This window comes from Lithobates pipiens, unplaced genomic scaffold (assembly GCF_037356315.1).
Source record: "Lithobates pipiens isolate NorthernLeopardFrog02 unplaced genomic scaffold, aLitPip1_a1.2 Scaffold_16, whole genome shotgun sequence".
Classification (NCBI taxonomy): domain Eukaryota; kingdom Metazoa; phylum Chordata; class Amphibia; order Anura; family Ranidae; genus Lithobates; species Lithobates pipiens.
The window spans coordinates 350,957,020-350,979,392 of NW_027507748.1; the positions used below are offsets into that span (position 1 = coordinate 350,957,020).

Sequence of the window (22,373 nt, forward strand, 5' to 3'; positions counted from 1 at the left end):
TCAGCCTGTCAACAGCTTATGAACTGTATGGACTGTATTCAATGTGTGACAAGTTTTTTGCTTGCTCTCTATTGGGTGTCTTTTTATAGTATTTTGGCACCCTAATAGTTTATGAATTTTATTAAGTAAATGTAGTGTTTTTATTTATCGCGCTGCACTTTTCCTATTTCTTTTTATTTAATTCTAAGGATTGGTGGTTTGCCTTATGGTGTTCAGCTTGCAATTTGTGTGTGTATTTTAGGATTTAGTGTGCGCTGATTGCTTATTTTTTTATTTTTTTTATATCATTTTATTATTTGAACTTGAACCCACATGACTTGATCATGTGAGAAAGTGGTCCTGTGAAAAATTTGGTGTAGAGAATGTACAAGAAGGCTCTTTTTATACAGGTTCATCTATGATTGCAGTGAATGCTTTATACTGTATTTGACTCGTTTAGTTATGCTTACAGTAATACTTGTTATGTTTTTTTTTTTTTTGTTTTTTTGTTTTTTTTTAGGTCTAATAGAAACCAATGTCTGCACAAAGAAGATGATCCCATCAATCTCATTTCAGAGGTCCTGAGGCAAAAGTTTGCACTTTGTGATCACGATGACAAAAAGAACATTTAATCAAGTAGAATTCCATAGGTCATGTATTTTGTTATAAAAAGAGAGGTCAAGAGTTCAAAACTATTATTTTTGTTGTGTTTTATTACATTTGAAATGAGCTCAGTATATCTGGAAGATAAACCACTTGAGCGAGTTTTTGTCTATCAACAGATGGCTGCTACATATAGGTCACTAGTACACAGGAATATGCTAAATAGCCAGTTGTTAAAACTACAGATTTATAAACCGCTAAAGAGAAGCCAGTGACTGGTGTCCTGTGCTGTGAATGTAAATCTTAATTTTTGTCACTTTTCACAGTTTTTAAATGCTCCTGAAATCTAGGGATGACTAATTTCCATTAGCTGCAGGTAAGGATGTGAAATGTTTCAAGTACTCTTGCCTTGGCATTTCATATATAATATTACAAGAAGGCATTCAAGACTGGTTGTTATAATCTGAAATTTCTATTCTAGGATTAGTCCTACTTTAGACTTCCTTCATTTGGCATCTTTTAGATGTTAAATGGATTGTAACTGCAAGTAGCTGCGGTAAGTGTTCTATTGCATGGCAATTCTCAAAATATAGAGAATTTTCTGTCTGGAAAGAGAAGCACACTGTCCATCGGTTTTGGATTGCTTTATAACCTTGAATTTTTCCCAAAAATGACATTTGAAAGCCCCAGGCATACAGGAGCTTTGCTGAGAATATATGCTAGGTGCTAATGTGAATGCTAGAGAACTTCAACATCAGTCTGTGTCGCTGGCTGTTAAGATATGTCACACAAAAGAAACTGTTATAAAATTACACCAACTTTACACTTTCAATAGGTTGTCTTATTTTTTTTTATATATGTAATTTATTATTTTAAATATGTTTAACGCTAAACTTCAACGAGGAGACTAGCATGTTTCCTGGTTGTCTTTAGAAAGAGGTACCCTCCGCATCTGAGTTAAAATCTCTCTCGATGGAGATAACTGAGGAAGGCTGTAAAATACAGACCGTAAAAAATAAACAGTATTTTTCCCAGTCTTCTTCCAGGACGGCTTACGGAGAGAGAGGCTCCTCCCACCTAGCACTGGAATCGCATGATCCACATTATAAAAGACTGCCCATAGGCCATGGCCCCTCAGTATTTGTGTTTCATGTGGCCAGACAGGATCTCTGAAGAAGTTTATTTTTATCTAGGCCTTTGTGCTAGGCGGCAGGGACCTCCTGGCTATAGCATCCCAAAACAGGGCCAGTGAACCTGGGGAGGCATGTAGCTTGGGCCCATTCAGGCTGCCCTGAAAAGGAGTCTTGTATTATTACTCCAGGAGACCCCCCTCTCTCCATGGGAGTCTGGTCGGCAGATGCCTGTAGGCTCAGGTACACTGGCAGTGTGGGATTTTGACTCGGGTGAGTCTTCTGGGGACAGTGCGGACTCGTGGTGTCTTGATGCTGCAGGACAGATATGTTGTTTGTAGCAAACACCAACCAGGTGGTCGGGGCTGCAAGTTCCATGCACTATTCCAGGGGAGGCATCCGATCCCAAGCACTAGACCGGGATCCTCATTGCTCAACCTTTCAAGGCTACAGAGGAGATGGTGGAAAACATTTTGGCCTGTGCTGGTAAGTCACCAGGGAGGAGACTGTATGCAGGGAAGCAGGTCTGGGACACCTGCAGACTCTGGCCCTAATTTAAGAAAGAGGCAAATGGGGCTCCTTTTTTTTTTTTTTTTTTTTTTCTTCCCTGGTGTAGGGGGCACCAGGGGTTTTGGATGGATTCTCTGTACTATCCTCAGACCAACAGGGCTGGTCTGGCTAGTCTGGCTGTGTGTGTATCCCTCTTTTCCCAACTGGTGGTGGGGCTTCATTTGGGTCTCCCTAGGTGGCTGGCTGGTCATAGGGTAATCGTCTGCATCCTGTCTCTCCTTGTAAAAGGCTCATACTACCTTGTACAGGTACCTCTGCTACCTGTAAGACAAGGGATGGGAGCAAAGGGGGAACCACCCAAGTACAGGTTATCTACTGCCTGGACACCAGCTCCAGTTCTGTAATGCTCTTTAAAAGAATTCCTAGAGAGCTTTGATAAAAGAATGACAAACGTTGTCGTAATTTTCACAAAGCTTTCTTCGCCGCTGGAGGAGAAGCGGCTATCCTCGTGGGCACCGAGGCTCTAGGGGAGCCCTCCCTTACTCACATTTCACATTTGGTCAACCGCCATATCTTCATTTGCTGGCTAAGTTCCTGATGTTTGCTTCTGATCAATATGGATGGATTACAGCCACTGGCTTCCCAGAATCTCTTTGGAGGGAGTACTGCATGGCTGGAGCAGAGGCATTAAGAGTCCCTGACTACTTCCATCCAGATGGGTCGCTTGTCTGCTGAGGCAGGTGAACTAAGTTAGTAAGCCAGGACAGAATGCAGCCTGTTATGCTGCAGGTCCCCCTGAATGGACAGCTATAGGGTGGTTGTTTAAGTATTTTCTGGTGCCATCATCAATAGACACCAAGGAGGGAGCGCAATCAGGTGGGGGAGGATGCAGTAGGTGGACCTTGATCTTACCAGTAGTATTACAGCAGATTACATTTGGTCTGTAAAGCTGCACATGTACTCCGGTTCCGCCATGACACCTATCATTTTGGCAGATGGCCACAAGGTGGTTACCCTTAGGAGGATGTCCTCTCTTTGGGTATTGGTTGCTGTGGGTGTTTGCACGCCTCCTACAAACACAGGGTGAATGTGCTTTGTGTTCTGTCCACCATTAGTTTGGTCATTTGGAGGCAGAGGCCCTTACACCTGCAATCTGCAGAGCAGGTGCTGGCAAACTCAGATCAGCAGAAGCTGGAACCTGGTAACTCCTTCCTACACTTTAACCATGCTTATGCATGTGCTGGGCTCTGCTTACTCCATGTCTACCATCAGTTACACTCTGTTTTCAGCAAAGGGAGGTGACAACCTAGTGGGGTCTGCTGTGGTTTAATCAGGACTTTCTGTACTTGGATTTGGCCAATAACCCACTCCTAGGCTGAACTGGAAACATTAGATGTGGATCCAGTAACATTCAATTGATAGGCTCCTGGGCATAACCTACATGCAAGGGTTGCATGGACAAACCCAGGTTTAATGATTGCTCGTTAAAATCTGCAGGTTTTGGCCTTCTGATTGCTTTAGTTGAACACTTCAGGGCTTATCCAAAGGTGTCAGAAGGTGTCATTTATCACTCGATTTGGACTTATGAGCTGTTTAAATATGTAATTTTAGACTCACTTTTGTTCCAAATAAAATATTATGTCTAGGAAGCTTTTCCTATTTTGGGGTAACACTGTTATGCACTCCAGTTTGTGTGCCTAGACTTTTATTACCCAGAGCTCCCTAGGTGCCACCATATCGATGTATAATGGATTGGTAGACAGACACTAGGCTATATCTATGAATTGTTGGCTTTGTGACATTGACATTAATTGCATAAGAATTGCTGGGTGTGAGGTATTGGATAAATACTGTCCTTGTACTTTTTCCAGTATGTTATAACTCTATGTATCTAAATACACAACAGTGAAGTTTATGCTTGGGTTTTTTGGGTCATTTTCTTTTGGTACCATGATGGTTCATGCCTTATATGCGATCTAATATATTGACTCTCTGAGGCTACGTTTCCACTGTTGCGACCCCAAGGTTATTTGAAGTGCAACTTTGATCCAACTTCAGTCTCTGGGTCGGGGTTGCATCAGAAGTTGCATGGGGGTAGTGCAGAGAACTTTTCTAGGTCGCTGAAACTTTGAGTCGCATAGATTGGAATGGGTGCTATTGTAATCTATGGGCTGTGACTTGTCATGCGACTTTGTGTCCGGGGTCACACTAGTAGAAACAGAACTTAATTGTTCAGGTGACCTGCTAAAAGTTTTGCCCTTATTTGTATATGTGGCTGTATGAATTAGGAGGCTTTTACCTGACCTTTACATTGTCTTGTGCAGTCAGCAATAGGTTGTCTTAATGCATTAATATTCATAGACACCAGGTATGTAAATGGTTTAGAGAGGAGTATCTCTGGTCGCTGAGACCCTACCTGGGTATCTTTTATGCAATCTCTCAGGCTATACGGACATAGAAATTCCACAAACTATTACATTATATATGTGATATGTAATAAAAAAACACAAGTGTTTTTTGGGTGTTGGTTCATGTGGCAGAAGGTTCTTTAAGTTTTCTTGTGGTGTGAATATACCTTTTTAATACTAGCCTTGTGCCCTCTATAAGGTACTTTATTTTTTTTTTTTTTTATGGGTTACGTATTTTTTGGGGGAGGTTCTTCCACCTGGGAGGTCTTAACATTGTAGTTGAATAGGTAAAGCTATATTGATTGTAACATTGAGCCCTTTATTTGGAGTGATATGGTCCTTTTATAAACTTTCTTAGGGTTTAGGATTTATACAGTAGTATAATCTGGTATGACCGGTGGTAAAACCGACCATTTTTGCTGTAAATGCAGACAGCCCCTTCGTGTGATGCGTACCTTACAGCATTTATGGGCAGGAATATGGCATGTAGATGTGGTATCACTTCTTGCTATCACCCTAACACTTATACCTGACTGGCTATGTTAAAATCATCAATACTCAGTATATGTTAAAAACATCAGTACATCTGTTAGGGTGGCTGTGTAAAAAAGAACAGGTATAGCGAGTCGATGTAAAATGTTCTCTAACTGCTACAGGGTCGGTCTCCTAAATGTAAACAGAAAAGTCAGTGGTACTACCCATTCAACCTATATATATATAGCAGAACTCCTGGGTGCTTAATCCACAGTCGTTGGCTGAGTAATGTAGGAAAGATGATCCAGACAGATGATCCGCACTCCGGTTGTTGCTCATAAAAAATAAAATCTTAATTTTATTGAAAAGCCATGGTGCACAAACGCAGATAAACAGTTGACATGTTTCAACCTATAAAGCCTTAGTCATAACCACATTACAGACATGAAACTTTGAAATAGTAGCTCTAAAGATCACAGGCTCCACCCATTGATTGTCTTGACCGGCCTATGGGCAGTCTTTTATAATGTGGATCATGCGTTTCCTGTGCTAGGTGGGAGGAGCCATCCTGGAAGATTCCTGGAAAAAGAGCGTTAACAGGTAATCCTGTTTTTTGAGGCTATAATTGTATGCACACTAGGCACAATTTTTTTATTATATTGGTGTTCATTAATTTCATGTCCCTTAGCTGTCATCAGTGCTAGGCTTTCCCACTTATTAGAATTGCGACCTTCAAATCTTCCTTGGGGTCGCTCGCTCTCTCTCTCGCGTTCTCTCCCTTTTAAAAGCAAATTAAAACATGCCAAGTATGCATGTATGTTACAAAGCTAAATATATCCTTATTTAATGATATACAATGGCTTTGTGTACATGGACTTCTTTCTTTCCTCCTTTTTACATATTCAGCCATGCTGGTCTATTTCAACACTCATCCATATTCCATCCTCCTGTTGATGCAAAAACCTTTCTAGGTACGTACTCTGTCATCCATAATTACAAATCTGTTGCCCTTTGCCCAATCCAAATTCCATCTTGCCTAGTTTGTTCATCAGCATTAGTGGAAGTTGATGGCACAGTACCAGCTGAGAAAAATTATGTAATCGTTCCCTCACAGGAAGCTCTCTGTAGCAAACTGGGTATATTTTGGGGCAGTTCTGACCGCACCTAATTCCCCCTAACTCCTGCTCCCTTTTTTTAAAATTGTATTTTTTAAGCCATTTGTTACTTGTTTAAAAAATGTAGCTGTCAAGAAATAAGGGAAAACACAGGACTGGGAAGAGCCACACTGTTCTCTGCTGTGATGGTTTCACTGCCCTTTAGGCATATATATGTATTGGAGCATGATGGAAGGTGTGGAAAGCCTACGACCTTTTGGGTTGGGAAGCACATCGTTTTGCAAGTGGACATATGGACTATTTTAACCTGGAATTTGAGAGTGTTTTGCATTCAAAATAATGTAGTTCTGCTTTTATAAGAAATGCAGCTCCTTTGCTTTGTTCACCATCGTGACACATTTTATACTTTAAAGTGCATAGAATCCATATTCGGATAATAAACACTGATACATGAGTGTCTGAGTTATACTACCCATTTTCAGTGCTTCACTACTGTTTTTTTTTTTTTTTTTTTTTTTTTTTTTGGTGTGTTGTGTTTTTTCAGTTCAAAGCAATTGATTTACCATGCACTTGTAGCTCTTTCACTGCTTGTTTGATTGCAGCAACAAATAGAACGAAATTGTATGTGCTACAGTATTGGGTTTGATGCGCCTGATTGTGTGCACCAAATGGTAATGCAGTGTAATGCTTAACGAGCCTTTATAAATTTACAAAGCAACAATGTATTTAACTTTAAAAAAAATTTTTTATAGCTTTCAAAGTACAAAAATGCAACATGTTACACCCAGATTTAAACCCATCTAATTCCTAATTTTTAAAGTCAAGTTTTTCCTAATATTGCTGCATGGACTTCTTTGTATAATTTCATTTGGCACAGTGTTTTTCTTGAAGGTTTGCCATCCCATTATACATCCCAATGTTACATTTTGTAAGTGTGTCTTTTATGTACCTCACAAATGTGTTTTAATTTAGAATATGTTATGCTGTGTACTTTTTATATTGAATTCAGATGAAGATGTGTGCATTTTACCTAACTCAGGCTATATATGAAGATTATTGCTTTGTCAACCAGAGGAGCCAGCCTGTTATGTGTTTATTCAATAAGGTAAAGTGCATTAACCCATAGCAGCCAATCGGGACCAAACGTTTTCTGATCTAAAATCTGATTAGTTGCTATCAGTTAGTGCCTGTCACCATTATTGTTTGCACTGCTTTATTATATAAGCCTTTTATTGTCTATAGTGCTGGAGGCAGCATGGATTATAAGCTAATACAATGCTACCTGGCCATCTAGTGTGGCTTGTATGAAGACCTTTTACATGCTACTGTTACATAGGTGCTGTACAGAATACTTATTTGAAATAAACCACATTTTCAAACAAGAGTGAGCGAGTTATTGTTTTGAACATTCTGTGCTGACTATAATCATCAGAGCGCTGGGACTGATACCTCTACAATGCACAGGGACGGGGTCATCTGTTCTGGTGACAACTAATGGGGGATTTTCACTTAGTTCCTGTTGTGTCTCTGGGGCAGAAATTGAAGCGACATCTCCCCAGTGGGCCAAAAAGAGGGATTTTTACCAATTTCCTCCTTGAGCCAAAACCTAAAGGAAAAAAATGCCTTAGTACCGACTGAAGTTACTGTACTGTCTAAGGCATTCTTTATCAAGGTATACAGGAACACTGGGTTATACTTGTGCATTTCAGGGGGATTTGGCAAAAAAAAGCTGTTGGTTGTCCAAGTATGTCTTTCACTCCATTGTGCTTTGGCTGTTCTTCAGCACTGATTTGGAGTTTGTAACTGGAACCTGCTGGACTGAGGATTGTGGGTATTGAGCTCTACTTATGGTGTTGGTGGTGGTTGCGTTACTAAAACTGGGAAGTGAAAAATCTGGTGGAGCTTTGTATGGTAGTGAATCGGATTCTAACTTCAGCTTGTTCAACTAAACCTGGATTCCATGCAGAGCTGCACCAGATTATGCACTGTTCGGTTTTATCAACTCAACCCCACAATGTACTAGCTTGTTATTCATAAAGGTTCTAATATGCTGATCCCCGAAGACTTTATTGGGAGTTTTCTGTGGTAGAGACAAAGTTTGTCTGGAGTGCGACATGTTCACTGGGGTCTGCATGGGCACATTCTAGTACTTACTCTAGTTACTGAGCTTGTTAGCTGCAAAACACTTTCCAGGCTTGTGCTAATTGGAAAACTGGGGTATAATCCCACATAAGCAAAGTATGTTAACTCAATTTTTCTTACTTTATATCCTGCATTGATTAACATGCTGGAGAATTAAGTGCTGTATCTCTTCACACTGCCTCTTCCCTCCTGTCAGAGTGAGATAGTTTCCCACTACTGCGTACGTTTCAAGGTTCTTGGGGTTATCTACGTTTGTCCCTGCTGCCTTCCAATAATGATTTAGTCACTTCTGCTCCTATAATCTCTCCTGCATCCACAGTTGGTTGTGAAAAACCCAGGTGCGTTTTTTTAGTTTTCGTTAAATTTTCCCAAGCTGTCCCGAGTTCACTTCGGTCTTTCCAGGGAGGAGTTTTTCAGCTATGCGAGGTTTCATGAACAAAATCTCTGCCATAATAGGTGACTAAGGGCTCGTGCACACTACACCTCAAAAAAAAAAAAGTTGCTTTTACAGGCATATGAGCCTTTATTTCAGCTTGAAGAAGCTAGTACTTTTTTGGATTTTTTTGCTGAGCTTCTTTGAGCTCCTTTTGAGCGTAACTGTTTTCTTTTTCACAAACCCTCCCCGTATCTCGCTCTTCCTATATTTCTTTTTTTTTTTTTTGTGTGTGCGTTTTCAAGCTTCTTTGAGCTTTTTCATACTTTTTCGCACAATTTTGGGCACTTGGGTGAAATCGGAGCTTATTGCGGACAATAGGAGTATTTTGCGACTTTGTGGGGGGATTTCAATAGACATCTGTGCATGAACCAGCACAGATGTCTTTCAAGTCACCCCCGAAGTCGGACTGAAATACGACTTTGAAATCGCGTGAACGATTTCAAAGCTCTGTTCAGTGTGAACAAGGGCTGATGGTAGCTTCCTTTTTGAGAGTCCCATTTGCCCAGTTTCACTCCACACCATAGCAACTCAACATTCTGGCTGCTTGCTAATCTGCCTGATATCCAGAAGCTGGTGGCTTACCAACCCAGCCCTGAAATTTTTTATTTTTTTGTACCGGTCAAAGATTTACGGCTGGGACCTGCTGATCGGCTGTGTACATTTAGACCTGAGCTCTGTACAGAAGGAACAATCTCGGATTAGGGATCAATTTGGTAAAAGCAGCACACATTACACATAAGCACATATTTAACTCCTTGATCATCCTAGATGTTAACTTCTCCCCAACCAGTGCAATTAGCACCGTGACAGTATTATCACTGATCACTGTATTAATGTTGGTGGCAGTCCATTCTTCCAGCGTAAGTTAATTTCAGATTTTCCGCTGCACTATCGCAGTCCCATTATAAGTCACTGATCGATGCCATGAGTTGTACAAAATAAAAATTCCAGTATATACAGTGGGGAAAATAATTTTATCCCCTGCAGATTTTTTTTTTGCCCACTTACAAAGAAACGATGGGTGTATAATTTTTATCATAGTTGTATTTTAAAGTGGTTGTAAACCCTCCCCCACAACTTTGTCCCATGTAAATCAGCATAAAAAACCCTAATGAACACAGCTTGTAGATATCTCCTTACTTGCTTAGTATTGTTGTAATCCTTGTTGTTCTGTAGAATGAAGTCACTGAGCATGCCCAGATCTCCCCTGATTTACGGCACACTCTCTTTATGTCTTATCTATCTGTTATCAGGACTTCCTACGGCACACTACTGAACTCTGCTAATCACTCAGAGCTTCCTCCCACACACCATGTGACATGACATACAGTCTAAACTTGGCCATTACTGCAGTCTTATCAGCTTAAGCTGATAAGTCTGACAAAGGGAAACGGTAGACTTTGGCACAAGTAAATACTATTAAATAAACAAGTAAGCTATGAACAGGGAAGCAGGGTTGCCATAGAAATGTTGGATTGAGAAGGAGCCTTGATTAACAGTACAGGAAGTGCTCAATGTAAGGGCGGAAATACACTCCACTGTGCACTCAGAAAACAATACTTAAGATGGCGCTGCCTAACCCCTGGAAACAAGTTTTTTTTAAAGTTTCTTTAAACAGTAAGTAATATGCGATTTGGGCTAGATTACAGTGGCTATAGTCTGATAATGACTTATTATAATGGACTAAATGAAAAGAAGCATGGGAGGGTTTACTTCCTCTTTAAATGGTAGAGACAGAATATCAACCAAAAATAACACATGATACAAATGTTATAAATTGAGCTGCAGTTCAGTAAATAAAATAAGTGTTTGATCCTCAAGCAAAACATGACTTCGTACTTGGTAGAGAAACCCTTGTTGGCAAGCACAGAGGTAAGACATTTCTTGTAGTTGGTGACCAGATTTGCATACATCTCGGGAGGGATTTTGTTCCACTCTTCTTTAACCACTTGCTTACTGGGCACTTAAACCCCCCCTCAGTCCCAGACCAATTTTCAGCTTTCAGCGCTGATGCACTTTGAATGACAATTGCGCGGTCATACAACACTGTACCCAAATGAAATTTTTATAATTTTTTTCCCACAAATAGAGCTTTCTTTTGGTGGTATTTAATCACAGCTGGGAGTTTTATTTTTTGCTAAACAAACAAAAAAAGATGCAAAAAAAAAAAAAATCATGTTTAATAGTTTGTTATAAAATTTTGCAAACAGGTCATTTTTCTCCTTCATTGAAGTGCGCTGATGAGGTGGCACTGATAGGTTGCACTGATAGGCTGCACTGGTGGGCACCGATGGGCACAGATAAGGCGGCACTGATGGGCAAAGATGGGCACAGATAAGATGGCACGGATGGGTGGCACAGATGGGGTGGCACGGATGGGTGGCACTAAGGGGCACTGATAGGTACCACTGATAGATGGGACTGCTGGGCAGCACTGCTGGGCACGGATATGTGCCACTGGGGTGCAGCACCTTTGTTGAGGCAGACTGTGGGCACTGCTGGGTGGCACTGACAGGGGGGGGGGGGCACATTTTTTTATTTAGGCAGGCAAAGCAGGGGGCAGGTGGGCACTGGCAAGGCTGGCCGTGATCGGCTTTTTTTTTTTCTCCTCGCGCTATCAGCGCGAGGAGGAATAATAGCCGATTACCGGCTCCGTTCTATCACATGATCAGCTGTCATTGGCTGACAGCTGATCACGTGATAAGGGGTCGGGATCGACCCCTTGCACGGATCGGCGATCAGGCGAGTCTCGTAGGGGGCGCGCAGGACGCTCGTGCACGGGACTACGTCAATAGACGTAGTCCCGGAAAAGGAGATCCGTGCTGTAGCCGTCATTCGGCTATAGCGCGGATCTCAAGTGGTTAAAGCTCTTCACTAAATCCTTAAGATTTATTGGCTGCTGCTTTGCAACTCTAAGTTTCAGCTCCCTCCATAAATTTTCTATAGCATTAAGGTCTGGAGACTGGCTAGGCCACTCCATGAACTTAATGTGCTTCTTATACCACTCCTTTGTTGCCTTGGTGGTATGTTTTGGCTCATTGTCATGCTGAAAGACCCATCCACGACCCATCTTCAGTTTTCTGGCTAAGGGAAGAAGGTTCTCGTTTAAGACTCTACAATACATGGCCCCATCCATTGGCTCTTCAATGCGGCAAAGTCAGTCTCTACCTTTAGCAGAGAAATGGCCCCAAAGCATAATGTTTCCACCCACATGCTTTACTGTAGGGAAGGTCTTCTTGGGGTCTTAGCATTTTTCTTCCAAACATGGGAAAGTCCCCTTCCAAGAAGGCACATGTACAGTCATGCCAATGAGCACATAAATTATTGGGCGAAAGTACTGTGATCAGATCAAAATTGAGCTCTATAGCATTAACTCAACGCACCGTATTTGGAGGAAGAAAAATGCTGACTATGACCCTAAGAACACTCAGAATGGTCAGGGATTGGTAGTGGGGTCCCCCAGGGTTCTGTGCTGGGACCAATGCTATTTAATTTGTTCATAAACGACCTGGAGGATGGGGTAAACGGTTCAATCTCTGTATTTGCGGACGATACTAAGCTAAGCAGGGCAAGGACTTCTCCGCAGGATGTAGAAACCTTGCAAAAAGATTTGAACAAATTAATGGGTTGGGCAACTACATGGCAAATGAGGTTCAATGTAGAAAAATGTAAAATAATGCATTTGGGTTGCAAAAATATAAATGCATTCTATACTCTGGGGGGGGAACTAGAATGGAAAAGGACCTGGGGTTCCTAGTAGATGATAGGCTCAGCAATAGTATGACAGGCTGTTGCTAACAAAGCAAACTGAATATTGGCATGCATTAAAAAGGGATCAACTCCAGAGATGAAACAATAAAAACACCAGCGCTAGAAAGTGGAAACGTGAAGCGATCAAACAAAGGGGGAGTGAGAGTCAATGGAGAGGGATATATACCCAGTGCAGCTGGATAAAAACCATAGCTGGTGCCAGGTGGATATGCTTCAGACAATACAAACACAGGAATTGCAGCGCTCAATGGGTTATAAAAGCAGTCTGTAAAAGATTGAATAAAAAATGATTCATTATTATATTTAAACTTGCAGGTGATAAAACCAGTCCTGTTAGATCACAATAAGAATATAGGATAAAAAAAGCTTACACAGTCACCTCCAATCCACTGAGCAACAAGAAGCTGAATAGTGTCTGTCAGACCCGTACTCCCATAGCAGGGGGGGGGGGGGAGGAGAAGGAGGAAAGAGGCGGCCGCCCTAACCTCTGCTGGGTTGTCGTGTCATCATAGAGGGACGTGCTCACCGACCTGTGGATGGGGGGTGAATGCCGCAACAGCTCTCAGCGGGAAGATGGAATGGAGCTATGGTCCCGCTTGTGTCAGTGACATCAGTCCAACTGAGACACTGACGCAGGAAAGGGGAAACTCTGTGGATGTAATGGCTCTGCTGTAACTATCTCCACTGCACGTGGTGCAGCCCACTACTAAATCACTACTGTGGGGATGTGTGACCCACTATTGACAGTTTGAGCTAATAGACTGGGGTTAACAGTCCAAGCTACCAATGGTTGCCAGAAAATGGAAGTGCCAAATAGTGATGGATAATGGGATGTGGTGACTGCTCTGCAAGCTGTACTAGTGTTGCCTTGATGCGTTTCACTCGTATGCGCTTTGTCACAGTTGAGGAGGGCAACCAAGTGAGTTTAAATAGTCTAAAAATGGGCAGGAAATTAACTGAACTAGGGGGCGAGATGAATCAAACCACTAGTGATCTGTCAGGCAGCTGAAAATTAGGGCCGCAACGTTTGCGTCCTACCGATCGGGCGACCCTAGAGTGGGCGGTGGAGGCCGCAGCTTTCCGTTGCAGGCATCCGCCCAACTTCCTTGGCTCTGCTTGGTCTGGTCCCCCCACAAGCCTGTGCACTTGCGGCGGGCAGCTGAAAATTTAGGCCACGGCATCTGCTGCCTACTGATCGGACAACCCTAGAGCGGGCAGCCCTCCTTCCTCTGCTACTACTTCTACTTGGTCCTGTCCCCCTGTAGACCTGTGCACTCGCGGCGGCCACGCTGAACGCCACCTTCCAGAGGGACAGTGCTGTGGGGGCTCTGAGCAATGACCTCCCTTTGAGGGGTTAAGTAGGAGTTGCCCCCTGTGCAGGGTCTTAGTGGATGCCTCCTGTGAGGGGGCATCCATAGCTGCACCCTGTGCGGGGTTTCCGTAGGCACCCCCTGTACGGAGTCTCAGCCAGTGCCCCTGTTAGGGGTTTAATGGTGCCCCCTGTGCGGGCTATCAGTAGGTGCTCTGGTGTGGGGTCTCGGCCAGTGCCCTTTGCGAGGAGCCTTGGTCAGAGCCCCCTGTGCAGGGCCTCGGTCAACATTCTCTGTGTGAGACCTCAGTGATGCCCCCTGTGCGGTACCCATGGCAGCGGAGGTCTCAGGCGGGGGCCCCCCTGAGTTCTTTGCGTTTTCACAAGTGGCGCTTAGGCATATAGGCTAGTAAATGGCGCCCCCGCCCTCCCCTGTCTCATCAGTCTCGACTGATCCTATGTCTGGCTCTGCCGTCGTGGATGTGGCCCACCTTGTGGGGCTGGTGGCCACAATTCCTGTCCTGTCAGTGAGGTTGTTCCTCCACAACTGCAGTGGCGCACAAGAAGGTGCTGGTTGTCGCCCTTATTGCATCTGTGTTGGAAACTGTGGTGGGGGGGTTGAGCAGAACTTGGCCTCGGGTACCATCAAGGGCCAGTTGTCGGCCTTGGCGGTTTTTCTTCCGCATCCCCTGGTCTCGCACTCCCTGGTGCGTACTCGTAATGGAGGGGTTAAACATATGCTTCCTTTGTGGTCTCTTCTACTGCCGTGGGATCTGCTGTTGGTGCATTCGGTTCTACAGAAGCCTCCTTTTGAAAATATTCGGGGGCTTCCTCTGCTTGCTCTGTCCCAGAAGGTGGCTTTTTGGTTGCTATCATCTCTGCTCGCAGAGTATCCGAACTGTAGGCATTACCATGTCATACTTCTTACCTGGTGATCCACAAAGATGAAGTGGTTCTTCGCCTGGTTCCCTCCTCTGATTCCTTTTGACTAATGACATTGTATTGCCTTCCCTGTGTCCCAGGTCAAAATGTCTTAAGGGTTTTACCTTGCATGCCCTGGATGTGTTCGGGCGTTTCGGGTGTATTTGGCAATCGGAGATCAGACTCACTGTTTGTGATCACGGACGGGCAAAAAAAGGGACTGCTTCATCTGCGACCTTTCTAGATGGATCAGACAGACGATGACTCTGGCCTATTCTATCAGGGGTTAGGTTCCTCCTTTCCTTGTTATGGCGCATTAAACTTGGCTGCTTACTGCTTCTTGGGTCTTCCATCATCAGGCGTCAACTGCGCTGGTTTGCAAGGTGGCCACTTGGTCGTCACTGTACTCTTTCCCAAAATTCTACAACATGGATGTGCTGGCATCCGGGGATGCTTGTTTTGGCCACAAGGTGTTGGGGGCTGCTGTTTAGGGAAAGAGAAAATTTTATTTTTTACTTACTGTAAAATCCATTTCTCTCAGTTCATTACCGCACAACTCCCACCCCGCTAAGGAGTTTTGATGCTTTTGACACTGCTTGTTACTAAACTGAAGGCCTATAGCAGAGAGGGAGGTGTATATCACCTAGGGCTGGCTATAGGCGTAGCCAAGTCTTTTTTCTGCCTAGTGTCCTACTCCTAGGGGGCGATATAACCCCATGGTTCTGAATAATGGAGCACTGTGTCTGTCAATTAACTCAGAGAAATGGATTTTATGGCAAGTCAAAAATCCAATTTCTCTTTTATTCACCGACTGACACAGCTCCCCTCTTAGCCATTGGGTTATGCCACCTTTAGGAGAAGACTAGGCATTACATGTTATGAAAAACACAGAACTCTTAGGTAACAACCCCCCCCCCCCCCCCCCCCAGCCTGCCATCCCTGACGGGTCCATCGGTCCTTGTTTTTTCTGCAGAAACTTGGCTTTTTGCGCAAGATGAAAGATCGTGTGATCTATCAACAGCCGGCTGGGTGACAGGCTGGATACCCTTATCCTTGTAGTCTCCCCAGCCTGGCCAGCGAGCGTGTGCAGGTCGCAGCTACTCGCTAGGCCGGCCACGACATACCTCAGCTCCAGAGGTGGTCGTGAGCTTTTATGCTCCGGGGCGCACATATGACTGGGCTACTGCTGTCTGCATCACAGTGTGCCGAGGCCAGCAGCCACTCCATACTGATCAGAGAGTGGGTCTGTGATGGAAAGTCTCCCAGCTCTTCAGGACTGGTAATTACAGCTCTCCCTGCTTCGGTGGGGCTGAGCAGCTGGGCATTCCCTGGGAGATCGATTCGGGGGTCCCTCACCTCCCTCTCTTCTCTCCCTGTCCCTATCTTCCCTCCCCCCTCCCTGTGGGGGATGCTGCTGAGCGGTGTGTGTGTGCCATGTACAGGGGCTCTTCGGGGGGGGCTCTCATCGGGGGGGGGGGCTGCGCTGGCTGTGCTCTGCGGTGTGTTTTTTTTTCTCTCCATGGGGGTGTCTGTTATCCCTGCAGCGCTGATCACCGCCATTTTCTGGCACTGTCCCTCATGGTTTTCAGTGTTCAGCGGCCATCTTAGGTGAGGGCAAGGAACAGCATGCTCTCTGTATCTGGCGGCCATTTCCCTGTGATTTTGTCCTATATACTGGATGCCGGCGACCATTTTCTTGAAGGCTGAGCACATTTTTCATCAGGCTCCAGGAGCAGCATGCTTTCCTGTAGTCCGGCGGCCATTTTCTCAGTGCTTTGTGTCCTTATGCTGGACGCTCGGCAGCCATTTTCTTTGAGCCTGGGCACGTTGCAGATGGGGTTCAGCACCATAAGCAGCAGCTTTGGTTGACGCAATGAGAATTCCTCTGCACCTGGGAGCTGACAGAGAACACAGGCACTACTTGCTGGACAGCGCAGAACCAGTCAGGGTGGCGAGTCCTGCGGGAAAGAGCCCCTCAGCCAGCAGCAGTTAGGAGGGTGGGACCATCACTATCCTAAGTCCCCTTTAGGTGGCAGACAGGGTAGGGTCAGCATGGCTCAGAAATTGGTGTTTCTTCCCCCGAAATCCAGGCAATTGCAACCGGTTCACCTGCGGAATGTGCAGTGCCCCTGGACGCCTTGTCATTGGTCCTCCATTCGTTTGTTGTCAAGATGGAGAGCGGTGCATGGGCACAGGGTGCTATAAAGCAGCCCCTGCCTCCAAGCCCTCTGGGGAGAGCTCTGCCACAGACACAGGCCCTGCTGAGGCTGGTGACCCCTGCTCTGTCATTTCAGACTACGCTGACCAGGACCGCTCAGACAGTGAGGATGAGTCCCCGTCTGGGTCCGTGCGTGATAAAGCACTTGTTGGAGCACTTATCACAGCTGTGCGTGATACCCTGAAAATTCAGGAGCCAGCAGATCCCTCTGCTGATGTAGCGGTTCCTTTTGGGTCCCGTAAGCCAGCCCGTTCACCTAAAGTGTTCCCGAATCTGACTTATTTTGACAAGTTCATTTACAAGGAATGGGGTCGACTGTAACGGACCTTTTCGGGCCCCAAATACATGGCAGTACATTACCCGTTTGAGGAAAGCCTTCTCAAGAAGTGATTGCCTCCTCCGGTCATGGACCCCCCAGTATCCAGGTTAAACAAAGTAACCACGATCCAGGTAGAGGGGACTCCTGCATTTAAGGATCCCACGGACAGGAAGGCCGAGGCAGTGGCTCATTCCTTGTTTACAGTTGTGGGGTCAGCCATGCGACCAGTACTGGCATCCGCACTTGTGTCTCAGACACTAACTGAGTGAGGCCTCTGAGATGGTCAGTCATGACGTAGGGGGCGTGATAGCGTCATGATGTAGGGGGCGTGGCCTCGGAGCTCGAGCCTCCGCGTCCTCCCCGCTCTCCCTCGCCTTCCCTCCGCCTCGAGCGCGGCGCTCTGCTTGGACGCACGAGCTCCACGGACCGGCCAGCTGATTCGGACACTGGAGGGGCTACTTCATCGGCCGAACAGCGGACCTAGGTGCCGGGGATACTCCAGGATGAGGTGGGACACCGCCGCTTTCCGTCTGCTGCACACTCTGCACATGCTGGCTAATTGACCCACACTCCCACAGTTCGTGTACCCCTGCTCGCACTTTCCAAACAGCGCAGTGAGTAAAAGACAGCAATCCCTGGAGGAGCAAAGCTGACGCCGGAACAACGGGACAGATTCTCCATGGCTGAACCAGGGAGGTGGTAAGCTTGACAGCCTGTGAGGGCTCAACGTAGCTAAATAGTACACTTGCTTGTTGTTACCTGTGAGGGGGAGTGTGGTGGCAGTGACAGAGGGAGAAAGACCTGGGACCGGAGAGTGTTGCAGGAAGTACAAGGACTTAATAGTAATCCCACATAGATACACCGGAAGAGGGATACCAGTAGCCTAGACGGATACTATATTGAAGATCTATTTAAAATCAAGTGTCAAGTGTCACTGTATCGCTGGAGTATCGCTGAGGTTCCTGTATTGTGGAAGTTACATCACTGCAAATGGGTTATTGAGCCTTTTCATAGTAAACAGCAAAAAAAAAAAAAAGGGGGTACGGTCTTAATGACCAAGGTGAGAGAAATAAGCAAAGTCCTTATAGTGAACATTGTCTTATGCTTACACTGAGATGTAATAATAGAATTTGAAGGAGAACAAAATTGTCTGGTATCCATGAGGGGAGTGCGGCAGCAAGGATAAAAGTAAGGATTTGACAGTGACCCCCTATAAAGCAGCCTGGAAGAGAAGTACCTGTATTTGATACGGGAATTATAAGGAAGAAATATTTCAGTGCCAAGATGTTCCTGTATTGTAGCAGTCCCTGCATTGCTGAAGTTTTTTCTTTATATCGCATATGTCTCCTCATGGACTAAGGCGGGTGAACCAACTAAACTACCCACAGTGAACATTGCTTTATGCCTGCCCTGAGCTGAAATAAAGAGGGCTAAAGGAGAATAATGGTAAATGTTTGACTCAACCTGCTCGATTGGCAGTTTAGTAATACTGGAGACTGTGTGTTAGTATGCTGTAAGTAAAAAGTCTCTCTCTCGGAATAGGCGGACGGAAGAAGCCTATATACGTATCTTATTTGGACTTATATTTGATAGTATCTTGGTTATATGGTGTTTTCCTCCCCCTTTTTTTCCTCTCCCTGTTTTGTGGGTCAATATGAAGGGGAAATCGAGTAAAACAAAAACGAGTACCCCAGCTTCAAGCCCGGTAGGGATCCAGGCGAGCGAGGTGGGGTCTCCTATGGTCATGGGCTTGAATGAACCCTAGGGAAACTATGGAGGTGGGCCGACCAGGTGGGGAGGCCGCCCAGAACCATAGTAATAACGGGAAAAGGGCTGTCTTACCCAATCCATTGAGATGTTCCGTTATAAGACAGGGGGGGGTGGGGGGAGGGAGTGGATGGGGTGGGTGGGAATGGTTTTGTTGGGGACTCTCACTCGATCCTTCCTTAGACTAAGTAGGAGTAGAGATACCTGGGACCACTGGACGCGTCAGAAAGAGAGGAAATTAACCTTTCTCAATTTGCAACTAAAATATGGAAGTACTGAATGTGGTTACTTATAATGTAAGGGGTCTAAATACAAAAAGGAAAAGATTTCGGATTAATGATGAACTAAGGCATATGGGAGCAAGTGTGGTGTGTCTCCAGGAGACACACATAACACACACTTCAGGCATAAAGATTAACACAGTGGACTTCCCGGTGTGGATATATGGGGATTCTCCCTCCGCTTACTCTAGAGGAGTGGCGATTGGTTTTGGTAAAGCAACAAGATTTGAACTAGAAAAGCGTCTAGTGGACCCAGAGGGGAGATATTTGTGTGTAAAAGGGATGCTATCAAGTATGAAATGTACAATTGTCAATGTCTATGCTCCGAATAAGAATGCTGATAAATTTCTAAGCAAACTGTTAAAAAAGATAAAAGATTTTAAGGAAGGCAACCTGATCTTAGCAGGCGACCTTAATTGGAACATGGACGCGAAGAAGGAGGATATCAGGGAGACAGGAAATGGGCCACCTAGGGTCAAACAGAGGAAGTTGATAAAAGCTTTAGCAGATTTTCAACTGCAGGATGCTTGGAGGGCATTACACCCAAGGGACAAGGACTATACCTGCTTCTCCCAGGTACACGGCTCTTTCTCTAGAATTGATTACATTTTCTTAGAGTACCATCTCCTATCAGCTCTGAGGAAGGCTGAAATAAAATCAATAACGGTTTCTGATCATGCGCCAGTGTTGATCCAGTTGGAGATGGGGGGAGTGCGTGAGCCGGGGACAAACTGGAGGCTCAATGAATTATTGTTACAAGATAAGGAATCAATAAATAAGATTGAACAGGAAATGGAACAATTCTTTAGGTTAAATAATACCCCGGAAGTCTCTATCTCAATACTGTGGGAGTCACATAAAGTCGTAATGAGAGGTATACTAATTGGGATAGGGGCGGGAAAGAAAAAAGAGAGGGAGAGAAGGAAGCGACTATTGTATGAGGAAATACAGAGAGAGGAACAGAGCAGAAGGATGGAGGGGAACCCGGAGAGTCGGGAGTTGAAAAAAATGAAGAGTGAGTTAGAAGAATGTTTGGAACAAGAGAGGAAGGCTGCATATCACATGCTAGAAAAGGAGAGATATCTTTGGGGGAATAAATCAGGAAAATGGTTGGCCAGGAAGGTAAAGGAAAAAAAAAATAGAACTTTTATCCCAAAGGTAAGAGATAAGAAGGGAGAAATACAAACTATCCCAGAAAAGATAATGGACACCTTCCAGGCGTACTTTGGTGCTCTCTATAATATTGAACAGGGGGGGGGGGGTGCGACCCAAGAGGAAATAGGCGAATACTTGAGGAGGCTAGATCTACACAAGCTAACGCAAGAGGAAACGGCCTCGATAGAAGCCCCAATTGCGATTGAGGAAGTGGAAAGAGCAATTAAAAACACAACAGTGGGAGGATGTCCAGGTCCGGATGGGTTCCCGATCCTATATTATAAGAAATTCCAAAAACAACTTGCGCCAAAACTATGTGAGTACTTCAATGCGGTAGGAGAGGGGGGGGGGGGAATTTAGAGAAGAAACAATGCTGGCACATATAGCATTAATTTTGAAGGAGGCTAAAGACCCCATGGCAGTTGAAAGCTATAGACCAATATCCCTCTTGAATGGGGATATAAAGCTGTTTGCAAAAATTATTGCGGAACGATTGAGGCCCTATGTACCGGATTTGATCCAGAAAGATCAGGTGGGTTTCGTTCAGGGGAGAGAGGGGAGAGATAACGTTCTGAAAACTATTGTGTTGATGCAGGAGGCGATCAGACAGGGAGCCCCTACCGTTCTGGTATCGATTGATGCTGAAAAAGCATTTGACAGGGTCGGCTGGGGCTTCCTGTTTGAGGTACTAAGATACTTTGGATTAGGTGAAAGGATGAGAAGATGGATAGAGGCTGAGTACGGGGATACCACATATGTGGGACTTTTTGGGAGCCTAGCCGCGTACGGGGCCCCGAAAACCAAGCACCGCCTTCAGGCTTTCTAAGGGCGTTACAGTTTTGAAGGCCATAAAATGCCAAGATGGCACAAACCCCCCCCAAATGACCCCATTTTGGAAAGTAGACACCCCTAAATTTAGGGGTACACTAGTGAGACTAGGTAATAAATGGCGGGTGTAATAAGAAAAGTTGCCGGGCGTGGCCTGGACATGGCGGAGTGAGGTTGTGTGCTATCTGAGCTCCCGTCCTCCCCCCGTCCTCCTCCCGACTATCCTCCCGACTATCGGAGCCTGCGTTGATCCCCTCGTTGATCCCCTCGCCTACCGCCTGACCTCCTGACCGGGGTATGCCTGTAAGGAAGCAAAAGACTAAGACGAAGGGGAAGCCCAGTCAGGCTAGACCACGGGAGTCCGGCGGGTCGATTACCCAATTCCTGACACAGCCACAGCTGACTCACGCTGCCCCTGAGATGGCGACCGCACGTGCAGAGGGAGAGGAAGTCCCGGAGAGTGGCCCGTCATCGCCGGCTGCTTCGCTTGGTGCGGACTCACGTTCGGATGTCCCGTCTGCCCTGCAGACATGTACTACATCTCCGCTAGTGTCTGTGGCGGGTACCGAGGGAAATGCGGAGCTGTGGGCGCTTCTGAGAGCACTCCCTACCCGGACGGATATCGAAACTCTCATTGGTCGCCTGGAGACACAGCACCGCAAGGAGCTGCAGGAGGTGAGAGGTGAACTGAGCTCCATCACGGAGCGCCTGGTGGCGGGGGAAAACACAGCGATGGACTTAGAATCTAGAGTTAGTGCGCTGGAGAGGTTGCAGGAAGCCCATATTGATGCCGCTACCCTGCTTCAGCTCCATCAGGAAGAAATTGAAGACAGGTGCAGGCGAAATAATCTCCGTTTGCGAGGTATCCCGGAGGTGTCCGGATCTGAGGATTTGGCCGTCATGGCCACGGCCATCTTCCACATGCTGCCTGGCTCTCCGCTACCACAGACCCTGGAATTCGACAGGATACATAGGGCTCTGGGGCCACGGTCGCAGGACATTAATAG

At 45.4% G+C, this 22,373-nt stretch overlaps 1 protein-coding gene across 1 annotated transcript in view; it reads left to right on the top strand.

The window, feature by feature from the left end:
- MTFR1L (mitochondrial fission regulator 1 like) overlaps window positions 1-7,601 on the top strand; it is a 39,113-nt gene extending 31,512 nt beyond the window's left edge. The window contains exon 6 of the mRNA XM_077481896.1: window positions 500-7,601. Coding sequence (XP_077338022.1) covers window positions 500-611 — 112 coding nt within the window. The 3' untranslated portion in view covers window positions 612-7,601. The remainder of the gene's footprint in view (window positions 1-499) is intronic.
- The last annotated feature ends 14,772 nt before the right edge of the window (window positions 7,602-22,373 follow it).